This window comes from Carassius carassius, chromosome 1, assembly GCF_963082965.1.
Source record: "Carassius carassius chromosome 1, fCarCar2.1, whole genome shotgun sequence".
NCBI classification, from domain to species: Eukaryota; Metazoa; Chordata; class Actinopteri; order Cypriniformes; family Cyprinidae; genus Carassius; species Carassius carassius.
The window spans coordinates 49709649-49735031 of NC_081755.1; the positions used below are offsets into that span (position 1 = coordinate 49709649).

The 25383-nt window shown below is 38.8% G+C and overlaps 1 protein-coding gene across 1 annotated transcript in view; it reads left to right on the forward strand.

Annotated features, from left to right (window-relative positions):
• The window catches only part of LOC132095180 (uncharacterized), a 57228-nt gene that overhangs the window by 24291 nt on the left and 7554 nt on the right, over nt 1-25383 (forward strand). The window contains exon 4 of the mRNA XM_059500016.1: nt 24622-24702. Within this exon, the coding sequence (XP_059355999.1) occupies nt 24622-24702 (81 nt within the window). The remainder of the gene's footprint in view (nt 1-24621; nt 24703-25383) is intronic.

The following is a 25383-nucleotide window of genomic DNA, read 5'->3' on the forward strand; positions in this document are numbered from 1 at the left end:
AGCAGCTTTGGGGCTCTCTGATCACTGTTTGGTTCATCTTATACCGACCTACAGGCAGAAACTGAAATCAGCTAAACCTGTATTAAGGACTGTTACGAACTCTTATGGCCTAAGGTCAAAAGAGGTAACATTGAGGTCATGATAGTTTTTCGGTGTGATTGGGGTGACAAGAGACAACACGTAACGAACTAATGGTGAAAGAAAAATGATTAATTATACATTAAATGAAAATAAGTATACACAAATGTGTAATAGTAATACTGGTGAATATAAGAAAGGCGAAATAATTAGTATTTACAACTCAAAAAGATCTCAGAAAAATAAAAAACCCAAGAGAAGAAGGGGACAATTAGTGAAGCCAAAGAAATGAAAAGAACAAAACAAAACTCATTCTAACTTGTAAGTAAACCTCTTACCTGACTAATAAAATAAAGAAAAGAAAAGACGTCAAATCTTCAGCGTCAGAAAACGCCCTAACTTACTTACCCTAGCTAACAAACAAAACATACAGAAGTTGGCATTCACTTTCTTACCTGGGGTGTATATACATCAAGTCACCTAGGTGTTGTTTTATGTAAGTCACGTGACATTTTACCTGTCCACTTTACTCTGGGTCTTTTACTCAATACCATCAAAAAAGTCCGAAATCAAACAAAGTAAAACAAATGTCAAAACGATGTTCAAAACAAGATGGCAACGAAAACAAAAGGGTTACTGAAAGCAAGCGTACAAAGCAACAACAAAAACAGAGTGGCATCAAAACAAGTTGCTTCTCGCGTTCTTTTCAGCGTCCTTTTAACTGCTGGCAGGAACTTGATTGGCTGCAGGTGGGAAACTTGATTGGCTGCAGGAGAGGTGATGTCACGCCAGTGATAGAAACTGACAGGTCTCAAAGCCAATCACCAGGCCAGAGGGGAGTGACCCTAAGAAAAGTCAGAGAGAGAGAGAGAGAGAGAGAGAAAAAACACGGCCACGCACAACCACAGGGACGTAACACTCCCACCCTTAAGAACAAACCTGTTTGTGAAAATAAAACATGCAACAGTTCTATACTCTCGAAAGAGCGTCAGCCAAAACATTATCAACACCCTTTTTGTGTCTAATCTCCAAATTGTAGTTTTGGAGTGCTAGAGCCCAGCGCATCAAACGTTGATTTTGATTATACATTAGAGACAAAAACACAAGAGGGTTATGGTCTGTAAACACTAAGACAGGAAGATTACTAGAACCAAGATAAACCTCAAACTGTTGTAGGGCAAGCAATAGAGCAAGTGCTTCTTTTTCAATGGTAGAGTAATTAAGCTGATGCTTATTAAACTTACGAGAATAATAACTAACAGGATGATCTATACCATTTTTATCTTCTTGAAGAAGAACAGCTCCCGCACCAACGGCACTTGCATCGACGTCAAGCTTAAATCTGTGTGTACAGTCCGGTGCAACAAGAACAGGTGCATTACATAAAAGCGTCTTCACACAGTCAAAAGCATACTGACACTTCACAGACCACTCAAAGGCTTTAGATGGGCTGAGTAACGCAGTGAGAGGATTAACAACCGTTGAGAAATTTTTGCAAAAACTGCGATAATACCCAGCCATACCCAAGAACCTTCGTAACTCTCGTCGGGTGGTAGGGGCTGGAAACTCCGCAATAGCTGTAACTTTAGCCTCGACCGGTGGTACCTGGCCTTGTCCAACCTCTTTACCAAGATAAGTGACCTTCGCTCGGCCAAACTCACATTTTGCCAAGTTGAGGGTTAAGTTAGCCTTACGAAGACGTTCAAACACTGTTCTCAACAAGCACACGTTCTTTCCAACTCACAGAATATATAACCAGATCATCAAGGTATGCATTGCAATTCGGTACATCCGCCAAGACGAGATTTACAAGACGTTGAAACGTTGCTGGGGCGTTTCGGAGTCCGAAAGCCATCGCTGTATACTGAAGGAAGCTGTCTGGGGTTACAAATGCTGAAATTTCTGACGCTTGTGGAGTAATTGGAACTTGCCAGTACCCTTTCAGCATATCGAGCTTACTAACAAAGTGTGCAGACCCAATGTTGTCAATACAATCTTCCATTCGTGGTAGAGGATAACTATCTGGCACCGTTACGGCGTTCACCTTACGAAAATCAGTGCAGAATCTAAACGTGCCGTCAGGCTTCGGAACAAGAAGACATGGAGAACTCCAGGGACTGCAACTAGGTTTAGCCAAATCATTCTCCAGCAGATAACTTACTTCCTGACGCATAATAGATTTCTTAACCGCATTGACGCGATAAGCATGTTGCTTAATAGGACGAGCACCGTTTACATTAATGTCATGCTGCAAGACATTAGTTTGTTTTGGGACATCACTAAACAGACAATCAAACTCAGATATTACTTTAACAATATCCGTTTCCTGGTCCATAGTTAAATGATTAAGAAAAGAGTGAAGGTCTTTCATAATCTCTGAGTTGGCTAACCTTACGCACTGCTGAGGAGCATTTCGAAGCACGACACCATCCTCGTCAGCCCCCGAGATACAAGAAGAGGGTATCAGTTCCACGGCTAGTGCAACAGAAGAGACAGCAGGCCCTGCAGTCTTCTCTGAAACTTTAACCTCAGGCTTCTCCCTGGAATGGTAAGCTTTTAACATGTTTATGTGACACACTCGGGTTTGACGTTTTCTATCAGGTGTGTAAAGCATATAATCAGTTTCACTCATTTTCTGTTTCACCACATAAGGACCAAAGAAACGGGCCGACAAAGATGAACCAGGAATGGACAAAAGCACCAGCACTTCATCGCCAGGTGTAAAAGAACGTGCAACTGCTTTCTGATCGAACTTGCTCTTCATGCATTTCTGCGCATTTTCTAAAGATTCTTTAGCTAGTGACCAGGCAGGAGGGAAACGCTCTCGAAATGTACTTACATATTCCAATACGTTAGCGTTTGGACTCGAATCAGGGGTTAAAATGTGTTCTTTGAGAACTTTTAAGGGTCCTCGTACCTGATGTCCGAATACGAGTTCAGCTGGGCTAAAGCCAAGAGATTCCTGTACTGTCTCTTTTACTGCGAATAACACCAAGGGAACTCCCTCATCCCAGTCTCTAGCAGTGTCGATACAATATTTCTTGAGCATTGACTTAAGGGTCTGGTGAAAGCGTTCAAGTGCGCCCTGACTTTGCGGATGGTACGCACTTGAAACTCGGTGGGAAATTGCTAATGATTCAAGCACTTGTTTAAAAAGTCTTGATAAAAAATTTGTGCCCTGATCACTTTGTATTATTTTTGGAAGACCGAAAGTAGAAAAGAACCTCACCAACGCTTTGATGATAACGGGCACAGTGATTTTTCTTAATGGAATCGCTTCCGGAAACCTAGTAGCCACGCACATTATGGTTAACAAAAACTGGTTACCAGATTTAGTTTTAGGCAATGGCCCCACGCAGTCTATGATCACATGCTCGAATGGCTCCCCGATCACTGTTATGGGAGACAGTGGAGCAGGTTGAATCACTTGATTCGGCTTCCCAACAATTTGGCAGGTATGACAGGTACGGCAGTACTGAACAACATCTTTTTTTAACCCTGGCCAAAAGAAATGTCGTAATATCCGGTTGTACGTCTTTGTTACTCCTAAATGACCAGCAAGGTGGTGATCATGTGCTAAACATAAAACATGCTGATGATAAGGTGAAGGAACAACAATTTGATATACAACATCCCAATCTGAATCAGTGTTAGAACACCACTTTCTCATCAACAACTCATTTTCAACAAAATAAGCAACTTTCTTGTCCTTAGCCACATCAAGAGAGACAACAGAATTAAAAGTAGTAACGAGAGACTTATCCTCTTTCTGCGCAGCACTAATTTTCTCTTGTGACACGGATAATTTTAAGGTATCTGCGTCAAACACATTTACACTCACATCCTCTGTCTGTGAATTGTTTTGCTTGGAGGAAGTAACAGTATGCAGTGATTCGTTACCAGCAAGAAGAGGAGGAAAAAAGGAGTCAGACAAATCCACCATATTACCCACTTTTTGCGACTGAGCGCGTGTAACAGCGCATGCGGGGAAAACATCAGGGTAAGTATTAGACAAATCTTCTGACTGGCTAAACACGTCTGGTTTGTCAACAACCTCCAACACAGGCAATATTTTCCCTCCAGCCAGGTCATTTCCAAGAATAAAGTCAACGCCTTGAACAGGAAAAGAAGGACGTACTGCCACTCTCACGAATCCGGTGCATAACTCACTCTGTAAATGTAGACGATGCAATGGTACATTTATGCAACTCATTTCAATGCCTTGTATTAGTACACTTGAGCCACAGAAAGAATCTTCAGACAATGGTAATCTATCTGCCACAATAAATGATTGCATTGCACCTGTGTCTCGGAGCATCCTTATTTCTCTCGGATCCTCACGATTACCAGTTAAGGAAATTAACCCTTTCAAGATAAAAGGTCTGTAACTATCATCAATTTTCTGCTCCCTAGGTACCATAACAGTCGGCTTAACAGCTTTCACAAACCCTACGCTTTTAGTTTGTGGCTGTTGTTTGCGTTTTAATGCCAAACAGTCCGCGATCACATGTCCTTGCTTGTGACAATAAAAACATTCACGATCCTCTCTAGTACGAGGTGGACTGGATTTGGAACGTAACGTTAGGTTTTGCAGAGGAACAGGCTGTGACTTCTCTGGACGCACCGGTGAAAAGACATTTTTGTGTGTTAAAACAAACTCATCCGCTAGCACGGCTGCATGGGACAACAAAGTTACTTTCTGTTCGTTAAGGTAAACGACAACACGATCGGGCAAGCATCCCTTAAACTCTTCAAGCAGTACGAGCTCTCGTAACTCATTCAAATCACTCACTTTACTGGCTGTGCACCACTTGTCAAATAAAATTCCTTTGTCCCGTGCAAACTCCACAAAAGTCTGGGTAGAATTTTTTTTGTGTCCCCTAAATTTCTGCCTATATGCCTCTGGAACTAATTCATAAGCGCGAAGAATAGCAGACTTCATAGACTCATACTTCAAACTCTCTTCTAATGATAACGTAGAGCAAACCTCCTGAGCTTTACCGATCAACCTGCACTGCAATAATAAAGACCAGACGTCTTTAGGCCAACGAAGAGAAGTAGCAATGCGTTCGAATGCATTGAAATAAGAATCTACTTCTGATTCTCTAAACTGGGGTACTAATGCAATGTGCTTACTTATGTCAAATGTTATCTGGGATGGATCAGACCACGGAGAAACTTCAGAGAGCTGACCTGGATTCGACTGCGCAGCCGAACCGGCAGCACCCTTCATTGCCTCCAGATCGAGCCGTCGCAGCTTTACCTGAGACTCAGCCTCAATTTCGAGCCTGCGTACCTCCAGCCACAGATTGAGCTCAGCCTGACGTGCTTGGGCCTTCTCCTGTGCCTCGTATTGCAAACGGGCCAAGCGGACTTTCAGTCACGCACCGTCTCTAGAATCAACAGAACTTGGTGAGAGTGGATCAAACGGGGGCAAGCCGGCCTTAGCATCGGCCATCCCCTCCGCTTCAGCATCAGCTCGACCACTCCGCTTATCCTCCTCATCCCCAAGACTGTGATTTGCCACTGCAACGTCACCAACAACAAAATTTCCGCTAGCCTCATCATCATCCACAGTATTTGACATAGGAAGAACACTGATCTCTCTTAAACGCTGTATCAGCTTACTCTTTATGTCACTCTTAAGAGCCTGTCTGCTCACGACAACCTGATAGTGGTCAGCTATCAGCAATAAATCTTGTTTCCTGCACGAACTAATCTGCTCTAAAGACGGACTGGCAATAAATTTCTGCAAACTAAACATTTCCATAATGCACAGCCAGTAAACGAGCACAAAAATACCACTCCGCATAAGTACGCCACCAAACTAACGTAACGTCAGTTGTCACCATCACACACAAATTATCACAACTATAATTTTTCTTTGGGATTAAACAATCTCGGACGAGCCCCCATTAAATGTTACGAACTCTTATGGCCTAAGGTCAAAAGAGGTAACATTGAGGTCATGATAGTTTTTCGGTGTGATTGGGGTGACAAGAGACAACACGTAACGAACTAATGGTGAAAGAAAAATGATTTATTATACATTAAATGAAAATAAGTATACAAAAATGTGTAATAGTAATACTGGTGAATATAAGAAAGGCGAAATAATTAGTACAACTCAAAAAGATCTCAGAAAAATAAATAACCCAAGAGAAGAAGGGGACAATTAGTGAAGCCAAAGAAATGAAAAGAACAAAACAAAACTCATTCTAACTTGTAAGTAAACCTCTTACCTGACTAATAAAATAAAGAAAAGAAAAGACGTCAAATCTTCAGCGTCAGAAAACGCCCTAACTTACTTACCCTAGCTAACAAACAAAACATACAGAAGTTGGCATTCACTTTCTTACCTGGGGTGTATATACATCAAGTCACCTAGGTGTTGTTTTATGTAAGTCACGTGACATTTTACCTGTTCACTTTACTCTGGGTCTTTTACTCAATACCATCAAAAAAGTCCGAAATCAAACAAAGTAAAACAAATGTCAAAACGATGTTCAAAACAAGATGGCAACGAAAACAAAAGGGTTACTGAAAGCAAGCGTACAAAGCAACAACAAAAACAGAGTGGCATCAAAACAAGTTGCTTCTCGCGTTCTTTTCAGCGTCCTTTTAACTGCTGGCAGGAACTTGATTGGCTGCAGGTGAGAAACTTGATTGGCTGCAGGAGAGGTAATGTCACGCCAGTGATAGAAACTGACAGGTCTCAAAGCCAATCACCAGGCCAGAGGGGAGTGACCCTAAGAAAAGTCAGAGAGAGAGAGAGAGAGAGAGAGAGAAAAAAAAAAACACGGCCACGCACAACCACAGGGACATAACAAGGACTGTTAAAAGATGGACTAATGAAGCAGAGCAGGATTTACAATCTTGTTTTGACCTCACTGATTCAGGGGTTTTTTAAGCTGCTGACATCGATCTGGAGGAGCTCACAGAGACTGTAACATCTTATATCAGTTTCTGTGAAGATATGTGCACTCAGGACATTCTTATCATTTATAAACTGTGGTTTACTTCTAACCATCCCCACAGTCTGTGGAGAATCAGAAACTGGCTGACGATCTAAATGTGTTTTACTGTCAATTTGAAAAGGCCTTCAGGAAGCAAAAATCCAGAAAAGCTTCAGGCCCAGATGGTGTTTCACCGGCCTGTTTAAAAGCCTGTGCTGACCAACTGGCTCCCATCTTCACACAGTTCATCAACAGATCATTGAAACTGTGAAGTTCCCTTCTGCTTTAAACGCTTCACAATCATTCTGCTCCCCAAAAACCCAAAAACAATGGACTTAACACCTACAGGCCAGTCACTCTCACGTCTGTGGTCATGAAGTCACTTGCTAGGGCTGTCATGATTATTAAATAACCGTATGATCGAAATTGTTTGACATAACCGCAGGCGTTGTACCCAACTGCAATTATCTCACACTTTTATTAGTCAGAAGGGGAACTGTAGAACCTGCAGCACCCTTCTTCCAACATGCTTGATCAGAACGCATTACACTAAGCACATATGCATGTTAAGTTCAAATGACACTGTTCTGCTGAGTTCTGCGTCACTGAGCTATATCAGTGTAATTATACAGCAAAGATGAATTAATAAATGGTAATGTAATTAAACTGCTCTCATCTTAAACCGCGCTGCAGTTATTCTTCCTCAGATTGTGTTTACTGTATATGAGTGTATTTAATGTGTAGCAGTGTGACAGATATTTATCGAAACAAGTCAGTCAAAGACCATCAACTGAAGTAACATTTAGACTGAAAAAAGGTCAAGACGAGCAGAAACACAACTATAAGTGACTTCAGCAACAGCTTTTTAACATGAATGTGAACAAGGTTTAATTGATCTCCTGCTTCTATGTTAATAAACTGCCCCTGTAGTTTTTTCATTAAATAATAACTATAATTACAGACACATGTACTGACTGTGTACCATATCATACTCTATTAATCATAAGCACATTACTCAAGTCAAACACTGGAGGCACAGCAGATCTGAAAGCACTTTCCTCTTGCTGTAGAAATAGACATTCAATGGGTTTTCATTTCTTTCATCAAAAGATCAACCGCCCGAGTAAAAAGAGACTGGACAGTTAATCGCTGAGACAGAGATGAAGGGGTGAATTCAATAAACAAACACTTTTGAGCATCTTATGTCATCTTATGCAAACATTATGATCGTAATTTGATATATCTGATATATTATGCCTGAAATAAACATTTTAAAACTGAGCATTGGTGTATGGCATGAATCACAATGAATGTGATGTTCGTTGTTGTAAGTTTTAGTTAGTGAACAGCACATGAGCAAAACATTGATGGGCGAACACAGTCTTCTGATTTCATTTAAATCAGTATCTTACATTCACAAATGAAGCCTGCAATAACAGAAATGAGCTTTTATTCCCTTAACTGTAACATCCCTTCTTAAACATAGGCATTAAAGTGCACTAACCAAACTTTGTAATTTATGAACACTTGGGAATATAAACCTAACGTTGTTCTCTTTTTAAAGAAAATCAGCAGATTATGTCAAAAGGGGATTTATTTTTTATAAAAAAAAAAAATTGAAGTTTAAATGTACTGTAAATAAAATGTGTTACATTAATTTTATTTATTATAAATATTTTACATAACAGGTTTTTCTCTAAAATTGGTATAAAATTAAAGATTTTATTTAGAGGCGTCATACCACAAACAGCCACCAGGTATCATCAAAGTTTTTTAATGCATTTTTCTGTGACAAATGTCTTCTCTGTCAATATTACTTCTCTCTCAAAATCCAATGATCCAATGATATGTTTGTTGTGAAGATTATAAAAAGTTTTGATTCCAAAAGACCATAATGCACTTGGTAATATGACACTTGTCACTTCCCACTAAGAGGGAGGAGACCGCTGTAAGATTTTAAAAGTACCATTTCCATGATAAAGCAATGTTTTCACAGGATGAATCTTGGGCTTCTCAGCTTTCGAATGATAATTTATGATGATTACTAAAAGATTTGATAAAGAAAAAGGACAACAACGAAAAAGAGCGCCAAGTGTCCCACAGGTGAGAGTTAAGTGGTTAATGAAAGTCCATGTTTATTTAAATTGTCAACGAAATGTAAATGTTAAAAAATATATAAGAGATTATTGTTCAACTTATTTTTACACATTATTATATCTATACATTTTTCTCTAATGTCACGAATAATCTTTTCAGAGATTACTGGATTTTACATGATCATTTGATTCTTTTTTAGTGTGGGTTTGAAGAAGTTTACTAAAAAAAAAACATGTGTCCAAAAAATATAATCCAAACGTCCAAACGTGTGTCCTCCAAACTGACTCACAACCTACAGTAGTCACAATTAAATTAATTCATTCAGCAACTCTACGAGAGATGCAACCTACTGCTTCACTGAGGCCTGATGATTTTAGAGGACAATTACTCCTAGTCGACAAAACTTGATAAAAAATCAAATGAAGAAATGCATCACTGCATAAAACTGAATAATCACATGAACACATGCAGATATATACAAACTAATATTGTAGACTGAAGTACTGTTTGTAGTACAATTTAGACTGTCAAAGACTTTAATGCATGTGATTAATTCAAAAATCCTCAACAAATTAAAATAATTCAATGCAATTAACACAAAATTTCAATGAACACAATTTCTATTCTCTGTTTACGATCTGTTCATTTTGCGGTGATAACTCTGGGCAAGTTTTCTGTCCAGTGATCCAGTAAGTGTTCAAACAATCAGTCGTTTGAACATCGTGAGTCTAATCTTATGGTGTTTACAGAAAGCTGGCTCCATGAGGGAATTCCGGACTCGTTACTTGAACTTGATGGATATATGTTGGTGCGCGCAGATCGCTCCATTGAGTCAGGTAAAAAGAGCGGAGGAGGAGTTTGTATGTATATATGTGACAGATGGTGTAAACAACACACAGTAAGAAACAAGGTATGCATCCCTGATACTGAACTGCTCTGTGTCACTCAAACCTTATGATAAAAGCGTCTGCAAAATGCATTAATGTAATTTAATTTTAATTTATTAGCCGAGAGAGTTCAGTTGTGTCATCATATGTGCAGTGTACATTTCACCTAGCGGCTACGCAGGTAAAGCTGTCGCGTGCATCGCTGAATGCGCACATGAGCAGCTTCAGCGCTTACCTGGAGCCCCTATTTTCTTTCTGGGTGATTCTAATCATTGCAAGCCAGAAACTGTATTAGCAGGCTTTGAACAATATGTGCGCTGTGAAACCAGGAAAACAAAAAACTTGAACAAATGTTATGACAGTGTCAAAAATGCATATATAGCCAAGTCAAAGCCCTCTCTGTCCAATTGGGACCATAATGTTATACATCTGATTCCTTCTTATAAGTCCGTTTTTAAGACATATAAACCAGAGTATAAGACGGTTAATATATGGACAGATAATGTGGCAGAAAAAAAGGATGTGGTTGTCTATCCTAACAACAAGCCATATATTACAAAGGAGATCAAAAAGTGCATAAATAATAAAAAGCTGGCATTTAGAAACAGGGATAAGGTAGAACTTTTAGTGGCACAGAAAGAGTTAAAATATCAGTTGAAAAAAGCGAAGGAACAGCACACGCAAGCCATGGAACACAGTTTTTATACTTCTAACACATACTTCTAACACAAGAAAACTTTGGGAAACAATGAAACTGGTTACTGACATGAACCCTGCTAAGAAACATATTACAACCTTAGACAACCTACAAAGAGCAAATGAGCTAAATGAGTTTTATTTTTGAGATTTGAAGCAAATGACTAGAGGAATGTCATAGTATATTACAGTCATTGGCTGATACCAAAGATACCCCCTGGGTAGAAGTAGATCCAGGTGATGTGCAGCATCTGTTCAGGTGCTTGTGCATCAACAAAGCTACTGGGCCAGATGGGTTACCAGCTTTCTTGTTAAAAAACTGTGCTGAAGAGCTTGCAATGGCATGGTGTCCCTTATTCCAGCGATCTCCTGATACCCATACTGTGCCAGCTCTGTGGAAAAAGTCTTATATAACACCAATTCCAAAAAAAACTGGTGCATCATCAAATAATGAACTTCACTTTGTGGTTTTGACTTCAAATGTCGGGAAGTGTTTTGAGAAACTGGTAATCTTACTGTTGGAAAAAGAAGTAGAGCCACTATTAGACACCTGTCAGTTTGCCCATAGGCAGAACAGAAGTACTGAGGATGCTGCTCTTAACATTGTTCATCTCGTCTCTAAGCATCATAATTGTCTGCCCACTGCTCCGGGTGTGTGTTCACAGTGTGTGTGTGTGTTCACTGCTCTGTGTGTGTGTGTGCACTTTGGATGGGTTAAATGCAGAGCACAAATTCTGAGTATGGGTCACCATACTTGGCTGAATGCCATGTCACTTATTAATGAAATGTGCATTATTTGGAAGAAAGTCGAGGTGTGACTGACTTTAGCCCACCAATTCTATTAGAGTATTGCTCTATACTCTCTACATTCAGGCTTCTATTCTTATTAGCACCCGTGCGAGGACCCTCTTGGAATTGCTTTGTTTCTTCTTCTTCTTCACATTTGAATGTGAATCACATTTTTGAGGGCCTAAACATGCACATGCATCAGAACTGGTGAAAATTTACATCTGATATAGGTTTCAGAAGTGTGTTTGACAAAATGGCTTGATAGCACCACTTGTCAAATTTCAATGGAGTGCACCTTGAGCTACGTTTTACATACATGCATGAAAATCAGTACACATGTGTAATCATGGCCGTAGCCAGGCTTTGAAAATTAATGAGGTCCAGGGGGTTTCTATAACAACCCTATAAATACATTTACATTTATTAATTTAGCAGACGCTTATATCTAAAGCAAATTACAAATGAAGACAGTGGAAGCAATCAAAAACAACAAAAAGAGCAATGATATATAAGTGCTATAACAAGTCTCAGTTAGGTTAACACAGTACATGTAGTAAGGGCTTTTAAATAATATAATAAATAAAAAGAAAACAGATAGAATAGAAAAAGAATAGAGCAAGCTAGTGTTAGAGTATATATATATATATATATATATATATATATATATATATATATATATATATATATACATACACACACACACACAATTGCATAATAAATGAAAAAATGTAATAAAAAAATAATATAATACTTCTTTTTTTTAAGAATAGAATTAGAATAGTGAGTGTTAAAGTTAGAGGGTCAAATAAAGATGGAAGAGATGTGTTTTAAGCTGATTCATGAAGATGCAGACTCAGCTGTCCGGATTGAGATGGGGAGGTCATTCCACCAGGAGGGAACATTTAATTTAAAAGTCCGTAAAAGTGACTTTGTGCTTCTTTGGGATGGCACAATCAAGCGACGTTCACTTGCAGAACGCAAGCTTCTAGAGTCACATAAGTCTGAAGTAACAAATTTAGGTAAATGGGTGCAGAGCCAGTGGTGGTTTTGTAGGTAAACATCAATGCCTTGAATTTTATGCGAGCAGCTATTGGAAGCCAGTGCAAATTGATAAACAGAGGTGTGACGTGTATTCTTATTGGCTCATTAAAAATTAATCTTGCTGCCGTGTTCTGGATTAATTGTAAAGGTTTGAAAGAATTGGCTGGAAGACCTGCCAAGAGAGCTGCAATAGTCCAGCCTGGACAGAACAAGAGCTTGAACAAGGAGTTGTGCAGCATGTTCCCAAAGAAAGGGCTTGATCTTCTTGATGTTGAATAAAGCAAATCTGCAGGATCGTACAGTTTTAGCAATGTGGTCTGAGAAAGACAGCTGATCATCAATCACAACTCCAAGGCTTCTGGCTGTTTTTGAAGGAGTTATGGTTGATGTGCCTAACTTGATGGTGAAATTGTGATGAAACGATGGGTTTACTGGAACCACAAGCAGTTCTGTCTTGGCAAGGTTGAGTTGAGGGTGAACGTCCTTTTTCCAGCAAGAAATGTCTGTTAGACAAGCTGAGATGCGATTCACATATTAAATCCTTCTGCTCCCCTGATCTGGAATTTCAAATGCTTCTGTGTCGACCATTCTGGCTACCGAGGGACTTCACAGCGGTCATAATCACAGCTGTTTCCATTCCTCCTCAAGCCAACACAGACCAGGCACTCAGAGAAATGAATAGAAGTGAGCAGGGAGCCGTGTACCCAGAAGAAGCATTTATTGTTACGGGGGACTTTAACAAAGCCAACTTCAGAACAATAGCTCCAAAATATTTTCAACACATCACCATCAACACACGTGGTGATTGTGCACTGGACCACTGTTACTCTCCTTTCCGGGATGCCTGCAAATCTCTCCCCCTCCCACCTTTCTGCAAATCAGATCACTCTTCCATTCTGCTGCTGCCTGCTAATAGGCAGAAACTGAAACAGGAAGCACCCGCCCTCAGGACAATTCAATGCTGGTTGAAACAATCAGACGCTATACTACAGGACTGTTTTAATCACGTGGACTGGGACATGTTCCAGCCAGCATCTGATGACGACATAGAGGCGTACTCAGATACTGTAACATCTTTCATCAGGAAGTGTGTAGAAGATGTAGCGCAGACAAAAACCGTGGATTAATAGCGATGTTCGAGCAGCCTTGTCAGCGCGGACATCCGCTTTTAAATCTGGAAACGCTGATGATCACAAACAAGCCAGTTACAATCTCAGAAAATCCATCAAAGCTGCAAAAAGACAATAAAAAAACAAAAAGTTGAAGAACAATTCATCAACAACGATGCAAGAAACATGTGGCAGGGCATCAATAACATCACAGACTTTAAAGGGAATAAACCAGCTTCTGTGAACATCGCCGCCTCTCTACCAGATGAGCTATATAACTTTTATGCTCGTTTCGAGAGTCACAACATCACCCACACAGAGAGAGCTCCCACAGCTGCAGCAGAAGAGGTGAGTGCACTCTCCGTCTGTCGCGGATGTAACCCGATCCTTATGACGGTGAATATCCGTAAGGCTGCAGGTCCTGATGGCATCCCAGGCCATGTACTTCAGTCATGCGCATTCCAACTAGCCGGTGTTTTCACAGACATTTTCAACCTCTCCCTTTGTCTGTCTGTGGTTCCCTTGTGCTTCAAAAAATCTACCATTGTGCCCATACCAAAGAAAAACAAAATCACATGCTTAAATGACTGGAGGCCCATTGCTCTCACACCCGTCTTCAGAACGTGTTTTGAGAGACTCTTCAGAGACTAAATCTGCTCTGTGCTGCCTGCCTTACTGGATCCACTACAATTTGCATATCGAAGCAACCGTTCTACAGATGATGCTATTGCTTTCACCGTACACACTGCTCTCTCCCACCTGGAAATTAAGAATACCTATGTGAAAATGCTGTTTGTGAACTACAGCTCAGCATTTAACACCATAGTGCCTGCCACACTTGTTGCGAAGCTCCAGACTCTGGGACTAAACAGATCTCTGTGCAGCTGGATCCTGGACTTCCTGACAGGCAGAAGTCAGGTGGTCAGAATGGGCAACAACAATTCATCCACGCTGACCCTCAACACTGGTGCTCCTCAGGGCTGTGTCCTCAGCCCACTCCTGTACTCCCTGTACACACATGACTGTACAGCCACACACAGCTCCAACGTCATCGTCAAATTCGCTGATGACACAACGATGATAGGCCTGATCCCCGACAACGATGAGACGGCCTACAGAGAGGAGGTGAGGACCCTGACTAAATGGTGTCAGGAGAACCATCTCTCACTCAACATCAAGCATCCTGACGGGCTGCATCACTGCCCTGTTTGGAGACAACACTGATGGCAAAAGCAAAGTTCTGCAAAGGGTCATGTGAACTGACCGCCCATGTTGGAGGTGATCTTCCCTCCCTCCAGGACATCTACACCTGGCGGTGTATAAGGAAAGCCCAGAGGATCATCAGTGACTCCAGCCACCCGTCCCACAGACTGCTCTCTCTGCTGCCCTCAGGAAGATGTCTCCGCAGCATCCAATCCCGTACTAGCCAACTGAGGGATAGCTTTTTCCCTCAGGCTATCAGACTAATGAACAGTCAGAAGTAATACACCCTACAGCATGCTCCAATATGGTTCCATACAATATGGTATGCCACACACTGCACTTTAACTATAACAGTTCAACACTGCATACACACTGCATTTAATTTAATACCCTACCCTTTATAACTGTATACCATCCGATGCACATTCGTGACATTTCTGTATCCAGTTCACATACACTCTGTTGCACCTTAGCATATTTTTATGCTTATATATTTTTACATAATGTAGAACGTGTACATTCTGTGTATAGTGTATAATATGTAGTACTAACTGTATGTATGTACATTTTGTGTATAATGTGTAGTGGTAACTGTAAATATGTCTAATAGTACACTGTGTTTACTGACTATATGTATGTGCATATTGCACATTTTCACCTGTTGAAGTCTGTTTAGTTATATGTTAATTGTTTCTGCAATTTCTGGAGCAAGCTCATAAGATTTTCGCTCACGAAGGCACATGTGCTGTGGTGATGTGACAATAAAAGTGACTTGACTTATTTCAGTTATAATCATACGCCACCTGCTGGCAACAGGAAATTACTAGTTTTAAACTAACTTAAACATGCAATGCCTGATCTGCCTCAAACTTCACGTTTGGTGAGGGTCCTGGGCTGAAGACATCTACATGCCAATATTCAGTTATAATCATAGCACCACCTGTTGGCAGCAGGAAATTTGGCACAAATATTTACAATTTTATAAGCATATTTTCTCCTATGGCCACCGGGTGGTGGTGAGCCCGGGTGTGAGGGCCCTTTCATTGCTGCATGCAGCTTTAATATAGTTTTGTTATCACACATCATCCAATAAGCATATTGACAGGTTTTGTTTATTTATTTATTTTTTAATGTGTGTTACTCCCTTCACCATCTACAATTATTCATTATCTCCTCTGATTCTCCTTTAATTGTGGCAGTTTACCTGTTGGTCTATTTTTAAAAGTAAAACTTTAAAGGAGCCCAGAGGTCCCCAGAGGCAAATACATTACACTCCAGCTGTCAACGGTTTAATAATCTTAACTCATCCTCCATACAGTTACAGTCATGTGACCATGAGGCCTTCAAAACACATCTGGCTTTTATAATATTTCGAAAACTTATGCAAATGTCTTCTATTGGATAAATACAATATTTAATCAATATTACCAAGAGAAAAGTCAAGCAGCACTTCTCCATCACGCACTTGCATCGTCTCACTATAAAGCAGCATTTAAACACTCAGTCGATCAGATAAGAGGAAGTGAACAAACACAGGAAGAGCTGAGAGTATTTAAAGAGAGTTGAGAGAATATAATGAAGAGGAAGACTGACAGAAAGAGAAGATGGCTGATAAGTGTCACTTGTGTCTGCTGGGACTGATCTTTCTCTCTTCACTTCTCACAGGTAAAGACATCTGTGTTTTCTCTTCAAGACAGTTAGTGAATTAATCTGAGAAAGAGTTCATCTGAACATGATCAGTTTATTATTGGACAGATTCATGCTGTGATCTCAGAGTTGTGTCGTGCTACAGAACATACTGCTGATACTGGACATAGAGCTCTCATTTATAAATGTTGTGTATGCCCAAAATGGCCATAGAAATATACATACGCAATTTTCCATACATATCAGGATTTATAGGCAAGGCAAGGCAAGTGTATTTATTTTGCACATGTCGTACACAATGGTAATTCAAAGTGCTTTACATAAAAGAAAGTAAAATAGTCATGAAGAAAAATAATACAAAAATAAAAAACAAGAAATTTTAAAACTTTGGAAATGATTTAAAAATGGACTTATTTAAAATAAATTTAAAACAGTTAAAAATAGAAAATTATTTTTACATAAAATACTGTGCAATCAGTTCGGACATTGGACAGTGCTCATTCAATAAATGCAGCTAAACAGATTTGAGTCTAGATTTAAATATGACTAGTGTTTTAGCACATCTGATCTCTTCTGGAAGCTGAATCTAACTGAGGGCGGCATAGTAACTAAAGGAGGACTCCCCTTGTTTTGTGTGAACTCTTGGTATTTCTAACTGACTCGATCCTAATGATCTGAGTGCTCTGTTAGGTTTATATTCAGTGAACATATCTGCAATTTATTTCGGTCCTAGGTCATTAAGTGACTTATATACGAGTAAAAGTACTTTAAAATCAATCCTAAATGTAACTGGAAGCCAGTGTAAGGACCTGAGGACTGGTGTGATATGCTCAGATTTTCTGGTTCTAGTCAGAATCCTGGCAGCAGCGTTCTGGATGAGCTGCAGCTGTCTAATGGTCTCTTTGGGAAGGCCGGTGAGGAGCCCATTACAATAGTCCACCCTGCTGGTGATGAAGGCATGAACAAGTTTCTCCAAGTCTTGACTGGAAACAAAACATCTAATTCTTGCAATGTTTTTTAAATGATAGTATGCTGATTTAGTTACTGCTTTGACATGACTACTGAAACTAAGGTCTGTCTCCTGACTTGATTTTTAGTTGTTTGACCCCTAGAGTCAAGGTATGCATTCACCTTGAACACTTCATTTTTGTTTCCAAATGCAATGACAGTTTCTTCCTTGTTTTACTGAAGAAAGTTCTGGCACATCCAACTATTAATTTCATCAATGCATTGGCAGAGGGAGTCAATGGGGCTGTAATCATTTGGAGATAAGGCTAGAAAATGATTATAAAAAATGAACTTGCCGTAAATATCTGTGCACTGTACAACAATCTAGATCATGTGTACAAACTCTGTTTCCGGAGAGAGAAAAGTAATGAAGTAATCAACGATTTTAAACTCTGTTTTCAGTTTAATATACACAGGTACATGAAATATTCTACTCTAATTAATAAATTAATGGAGATAAACTCTGAAATTACATAGTTATTACGCAGATGTTTTATTACCAAAAATGATATGGATATAGACATATTTGTATGCTAGTGGAAGCACCTAATGACTTGAGGAGTCCAGCAGGTGCACAATGATTCATCCTTAAACTAAACTGCAGATCTCATGTTATGAGAAAATATTTTTTGTGAAAACAATGATCAATGATATTATGGCAGACAAAATAATTTTGTGGTCAATAGTGTGAAACGCAGCACTAAGATCCAATAGCACTAATAGAGAGATACAACCACGATCAGATGATAAGAGCAGGTCATTTGTAACTCTAAGGAGAGCAGTCTCAGTTCTATGATACGGTCTAAATCCTGACTGGAAATCCTCACAGATACCATTTTTCTCTAAGAAGGAATATAATTGTGAGGATACCACCTTTTCTAGTATCTTGCACAGAAAAGGGAGATTTGAGATTGGTCTATAATTAACTAGTTCTTTGGGGTCAAGTTGTGGTTTTTTGATGAGAGGCTTAATAACAGCCAGTTTGAAGGTTTTGGGGAGATATCCTAATGACAATGAGGAATTAATAATAGTCAGAAGAGGATCTATGACTTCTGGAAGCACCTCTTTTAGGAGCTTAGATGGTATAGGGTCTAACATACATGTTGTTGGTTTAGATGATTTAACAAGTTTATACAATTCTTCCTCTCCTATGGTAGAGAATGAGTGGAACTGTTCCTCAGGGTTTCTATAGTGCACTGTCTGATGTGATACTGTAGCTGACGGCTGAATGGTTGCAATTTTATCTCTAATAGTATCGATTTCACAAGTAAAGTAGTTCATAAAGTCATTACTGCTGTGATGTTGGGAAATGTCAACACTTGTTGATGTTTTATTTTTTTTGGTTAATTTACCCACTGTTTTGAATAAATACCTGGGGTTATGTTTGCATCTTTTTCATTATCAACATGGATATTAAAATCACCAACTATTAAAACTTTATCTGCAGCCAGAACTAACTCGGATGTAAAATCACCAAACTCTTTAATAAAGTCTGCATGGTGCCCTGGTGGCCTGTATACAGTAGCCAGTACAAACATAACAGGGGATTTATCGGTAACATTTGTTTCTCTGGATAATGTTATATGAAGCACCATTACTTCAAACGAGTTATACTTGAAGCCTGCCCTCTGAGAAATCCTGAAAGCGTTGTTATAAATTGAAGCAACACCTCCCCCTTTGCCTTTTAGATGCAGCTCATGTTTATAACAGTAATCTTGGGGGGTAGACTCATTGTAAATACTGTAATCATCAGGTTTTAGCCAGGTTTCTGTCAAACAGAGTACATTTAGATTATGATCAGTGATCATATTATTTACAAAACTTTTATTCACATTTGTGCACATTAAGAAGAAGCTGTGTATATACTGTGTACTGCTGTGCGTCTCTGTATTTAATAAGCAGCGTGTAAGCTCTTTAAATAACAAAGAAAAAACATTTCGCCAGACATTAGACCAGGTTTGAGCAGTTTTTTTCAGCTCCTTAAAATAGCAATGCACCTGAACCTCTTTTTTTAGACCAGCACGCCCATGGGCGCACAAATGAGCGCAAATGCATTTGCTAATTAAACGATGTGGCGCTAGGCGGGAAAATGCTAACGGCGCCGGACTGAAACTAGCAAACACAAACAACACTGTGCCTTGCGTCTCATTGTGCGGGTGCATTATAGGGCCCAAGAATTTATAAACAAGCAAACAAAAATTAATCTCTTAAACAAAATCAATTTCTCCTACAAGAAATTAAGTAAAATCAAACAGAAATCATGTAAAATTATGATTTATAGAGCATACAAATTTTATGAGCATGTGTGTTCTCTGGGAACAAACCCATGATTGGATGATAACATATCATCATTCCACTGTTAACTGAAAGGAGTTTAGTGGCATACAGAAGCTCACTGAAAGAAAGAAGAGAAACTCTCATCAGAATGATTCAGAATTCACAGTATGTCTAAACTGGGTCCAGAGATGATCTCTGCTCTCCTGCGGTCTAACTCACATGTTTCCATACCTCAACAGTGAGATCACAGATCTGAAACACTACAGCTCCTATAATTAATACTCTATTTTAGTTATGAATGTAGAATGGCTGTCAACCATCTCAAGATTGTAAGTAGCTCTTGACTCTAGAATAGATGCAAAACATCTCTGTTAAACTGTATATGGAATATGATGATCCCATAATCACTATTATCATAATCATCTGCAGAAATCCAGCAAATAAATGAGCTGTACATGTTCACTGATGGAAGTGTGAAAACAGCAGTGAGCAGATTCTCTCCTGAAACTTAAAATCGTGAATTCCTCGAGGAGCGTGGGACTGGTTGAGAGAGTCTTGAGTATCATGAGTTTCTCATCCTCATGTCTTCATCAGATTGTCAATTTGACAGATCTACAGCAGCTAATTCTGTTCTCCTCCAGCGTGTGCTCAATGTTGTCATGTCATGAAATACAGTTCCTCTGTCTTCTGATGATCTCCGTCACTTGGAGAGACACATTTACACCCTTGAATGTAGTGTTGTCACGGTACCAAAATTTCAGTATTCGGTACCGATACCAGTGAAAATCCACGGTTCTCGGTACCAATTTCTGTACCAAAGCAAAACACAAAAATATTCTAATTAAAAAAAAGGAACTTTTTATCACTAAAAATAAAACCAATAACATTCTTTATACTTATTTACAATTATGTTTCAAGTTTTTCTACAAGTAATATAATTATGAAAAACAGTAAACAAGTTTCACCCAAATTTAATTTGTCTTTTAATTAATGAAATGTAAACATTACATTATTTTGATAAATAAAGGGGATTTGCTATTAAAATTTAAACATGGAAGAAATATTGTGTGATTTATTTATTTAAAAAATAAAGTTTTATTAATTTTTTCAACAGAAGTAGCAGTATCACATACATTCTACTAAATAATAGGAATATTTCTAGCACAATGCCTTTATGTAAAAATTAACTTTTATTTTGAAGGGCTACTTTTATTTTGACACTGGTTTTACTCAGATGAAATGGTAAAATGCTTGTGAAGTGACTCAGAACAGTTCAGGTGATGTAGTTTATGTATTTATGTCCTCATTGAGACGGCAGATGCTGAAATTACTGCAAGCGTCACACGCTTCAGTCTATGTAGTAAACAAACCATTCATTCATTCACACAGAGACGCGCAGAACATGCAGGATTCATATTTCAACCCACTTTTGCGGCTTAACATTTACAGATACTGGTCCATACGGAGATTTGATTTGATTTATATATGTTAACTTTGACAAATTCCGTGACTGTCCATTTAAATTATAAGTTTCATTATCAAGACTGGATTTTGAGATTCCGTCTGCGTTTTCTGTTTCGCGGAAATCATAGCGCTGTATTTGTCAAGAACCGGGTTGAGCGGGTACTCGGTACCACCGGTACTTAAAGAAACCTGGTACCGTCACATTTACATTTTTTTAGTACCTACTTGGTACCGAAGTACTGGGTCTTTTGACAACACTACTTGAATGTGTGGAAAGTTCCTCATTCATGCATCTTGTCTGACAGACAGCAGTGTACTCAGAATCAGCACTGACTGTCTTTCTTCTGAAAAATCAGGCGTAAGGCCTCCAGGGTCATCAACATCTCCACCAAAAGTGGGGCGGTCATGGCCTAATGGTTAGAGAGTCAGACTCATAACCCAAAGGTCATCAGTGAGTCTATGAAGTTCTGAAGATGACTCTCTGTAATACGTTGTACAGCATTATGGAGTGTAAGACCTAACTCTTGTTTCTTGCAGTGACTGAGGGTCAGGTTCGGCTTCATCTTCTGCTCCTCTGTATCGGTCCATCAGAGCAGCAACAGTGAGGGCCATGGTGTCTCTCTCTAATCAAACACACCTGATTCAGTCATCAGCTGGTTAGTAGAGACTCCAGCCGTAGAGACGTTCAGTGTGTGCAGTGTTGGGGAGGCTCCTGAACAGGTCTGGGATCTGCTGGTCGTATGTGTAGATCTGTGCTTTAGCTACATCAGTCTCCTCAGTCCTGCTCCTGGAGGGACACTTTCTGCAGCTTAGTTAAACACACCTGAATCAGCTAATCGAGGTCTCTGAGTTCACTTGAACATCACAGCCAGGTGTGTGAATGAGGAACCCTGCTTCACATAAAATCACTCAAATAAACACTTTAGAAACACTGCACCAATGAAAGGAAGAGTGAATTTGTAAATGGACTACAGCAAACATGTTTACCAAGGAGAAGTTCTTCTGTAGAAACCTAGCTAAAGAAAGAAGAGGAAGTGTGATCTGAATGTGTGAATATTCACAGCATCATCCATCCAAAACGTGTTAATAGATGACCTCAGATCTGTGTGGGTTAAACCAGTCCAAACCGGGTTCAGAGATGACCTCAGATCTGTGTGGGTTAAACCAGTGCGGTCAAACTAACTGCAGAAACACTCTTTAGAAAACACTAGACACAAACCACAGTGAAGCAGCTTCACAGAAAACTAAAGGAATGAATGGAAAGGTGATGTTTTTGACATTGTGCCAAATGTGTTTAACAATAACAGTTTGGTATATCAACAATAAATTCATAACTTTTTTTTTCTGTCAGCATGGTCTGAAGATGATCTGAATTGAGTTTGGTGAAATTTGGACCAGCAGTCTAGGAGTCTGAACATGTTTTAAAAGAACAAGTTTGATCGACTGCGGCATCATTGATCTCATTATGACTCAATGAAACTGTCATTAAAATAGGAACAATTGATCCAAAAACTACCCTCATTTTTGAAACTTATTATTTTGCCCCTGAATATTTTGAGTATCTTCAGGGCATGGTGCCCATGACACCTACAGACTTCCATAATGACATGCCAAGACATTCATCCAATATAGCATTTAACCACCAAATTTAAGTGTATTTGTATAACGCTTTTTACGATACAAATCATTACAAAGCAACTTTACAGAAAATTACATTTGTACAATATTTAGTAGTAGCTTATAAGTGGTGACTGTCAGTTTGTGAGAAAAATTAATACGTAATAAAAATAAGACGTAGTCAGCCATACGACGAACATTATTAACAGCAATTATTATAAGCATTAACACTTGTAGCAATATTTGTTAGTTCTGTGTGTTGATTCAGGGTTAGCATCATCTGAGGTCCTCTGAGGGTCAGCATCATCTCTTCTCAGGTGTTCTGGATCCAGACTGGAGCTTGTGTAAATCCTAGAGAAACAGAGAAACAAATAGAGACATCATTAGCATAGCCGCTGTTCCGAGAAAGTAAAATTGATGAGATGCATTTTTAATCTAGATCTAAACAGAGAGAGTGTGTCTGAACCCCGAACATTATCAGGAAGGCTATTCCAGAGTTTGGGAGCCAAATGTGAAAAGAAGAGCCAGAAGTACGTTACAATAGTCGAGTCTAGAGGTCATGAATGCATGAACTAGCTTTTCTGCATCAGAAACAGGTAACATCTTTCATAGCTTGGCAATGTTTCTAAGATGAAAGAATGCAGTTTAACGTGTTAGTTAAACAATAACGGTTCAGTATATCAGCAAGAAATCCTTGGTCTGAAGATGATCTGAATCGAGTTTGGTGAAATTGGACCAGCTGTCTAGGAGGAGTATGAACATGTTTCAAAATGGCAGACAGCAAGTTTGATCGACTGTGGCTTCATTGGTATCAATGATCTCATTATAACTCAATGAATCTGTCATTACAATAGGAACAATTGATCCAAAAACTACCCTCATTTTTGAAACGTCATTATTTTGCCCCTGATTATTTTGAGTATCTTCAGGGCATGGTGCTCCCTGAAGGACCTCTGCTGGATATATAGGGTCATTACACTTTATTCTTTTCTTTTTTCTCCAAAAACTGTCATTTATATATATATATATATATATATATATTTTTTTTTTTTACAAATACTCTTTAAATTTTGGGTTCATATTGACCCCAAATATACTTTTTCAAGGAAGTGTTTACCTAATTCTCTCACAACTTTTCTGAAATATATATTTTGTAAATATATATATTGAACCATTATAAAATACATTCAAAACTATTTTTCTCAAAGGTTAGTTAGTTTTTGTTATTTGAGGTATTTTGAAGTGTCCGCTTTTGCAATAATGCCACATTAATTGGCAAAAATACCACAGTTGTGACTAAATCTTGATTGTAGTTACATATTTTTTTCAATCTAAAAAGTAAAATCAAAACTATTTTGTTTTACTTAAATATAAATAAAAAACACAAAAAAGCAAAAGCAAAAAAACTGCAATAAGCAGATATGAATGGTGGGTGTGTGTTTGTGAGAGAGCATGTGTGTGTGAATGAGGGCTCGTTCCACATTGTATTTGTGCTTTAGTATCAGGCCTTCGTTTTTGTGCGGACATTTTCAGATTTATGTAGGATTTATGGATTTTTTTGAATAAATAAATAAATCAACTCAAGACCTCAGTGACATACACTGTCAAGATCTCAGGTGAGAAAACAATCTCATGATCAGATGTAGAAGAGTCTTAGATGTGCTAATATAATGATAATGATAGTTATCTTGTGTGTTAACTAATTAACATCTTCTGTATTCTGATGTATCTGAACTAACATTCATCTTTCAGCTGGAGCTGATTCAGAAACAGCAGAGACTTCAGTCCACATCACAGACTCAACTACAACTACATCAACTACTTCTACACCAGGTACAGTCAGAAATACACCGTTCTACTGAATCCTCTATTGTCCATGTTAACAAATACATGTTATCACTTCAACTGAAAGAGTTGTTTTAATAAAGTGTAGAAGAAAAGACCTGTTAGTGATATTTCAGAAAAGTTGAGATATTTTGGTCTTTACTCAGAGTTTTGTTCTGAAGAGTCGAGCGAGTGGTCAGTTTTTCCGATAGTTGTTTGATGACAATGGTTTTTGTTTCTTCAATTAATGAATGTGTAAATATCAGTTCGATGATAAATAGTGTTTTATTTGTTCAATGTATGTTCTCTATTAGCTGCATATTTTTAACTAAGATAATTTTGGACTACAACTCCATATAACAGGAGTACACAGTCTGTGTCATCAGACAACATTCACACACACACACACACACACTATACGCTCAAGCTCCACTCTTCACAATCATAACCAAAACACAGACATGAATATACTAGAATCTGCTCGACATAACGGAGCTGATATAACAAACACTGACTGAGATAAACTGAAACCAAAAGTGTCTTGGGACATTATCAAGTAAAACAAACACTTAACTTAGTGACTGCTATCAGAACGAGAAGAGACTTTTAACCAGTGTTTGAACCAAATCAGCCACTAATGCAGGAGTAGAATCTGGTTTGTGAAATGTTTCACACTGCAGTTTCAGTCTT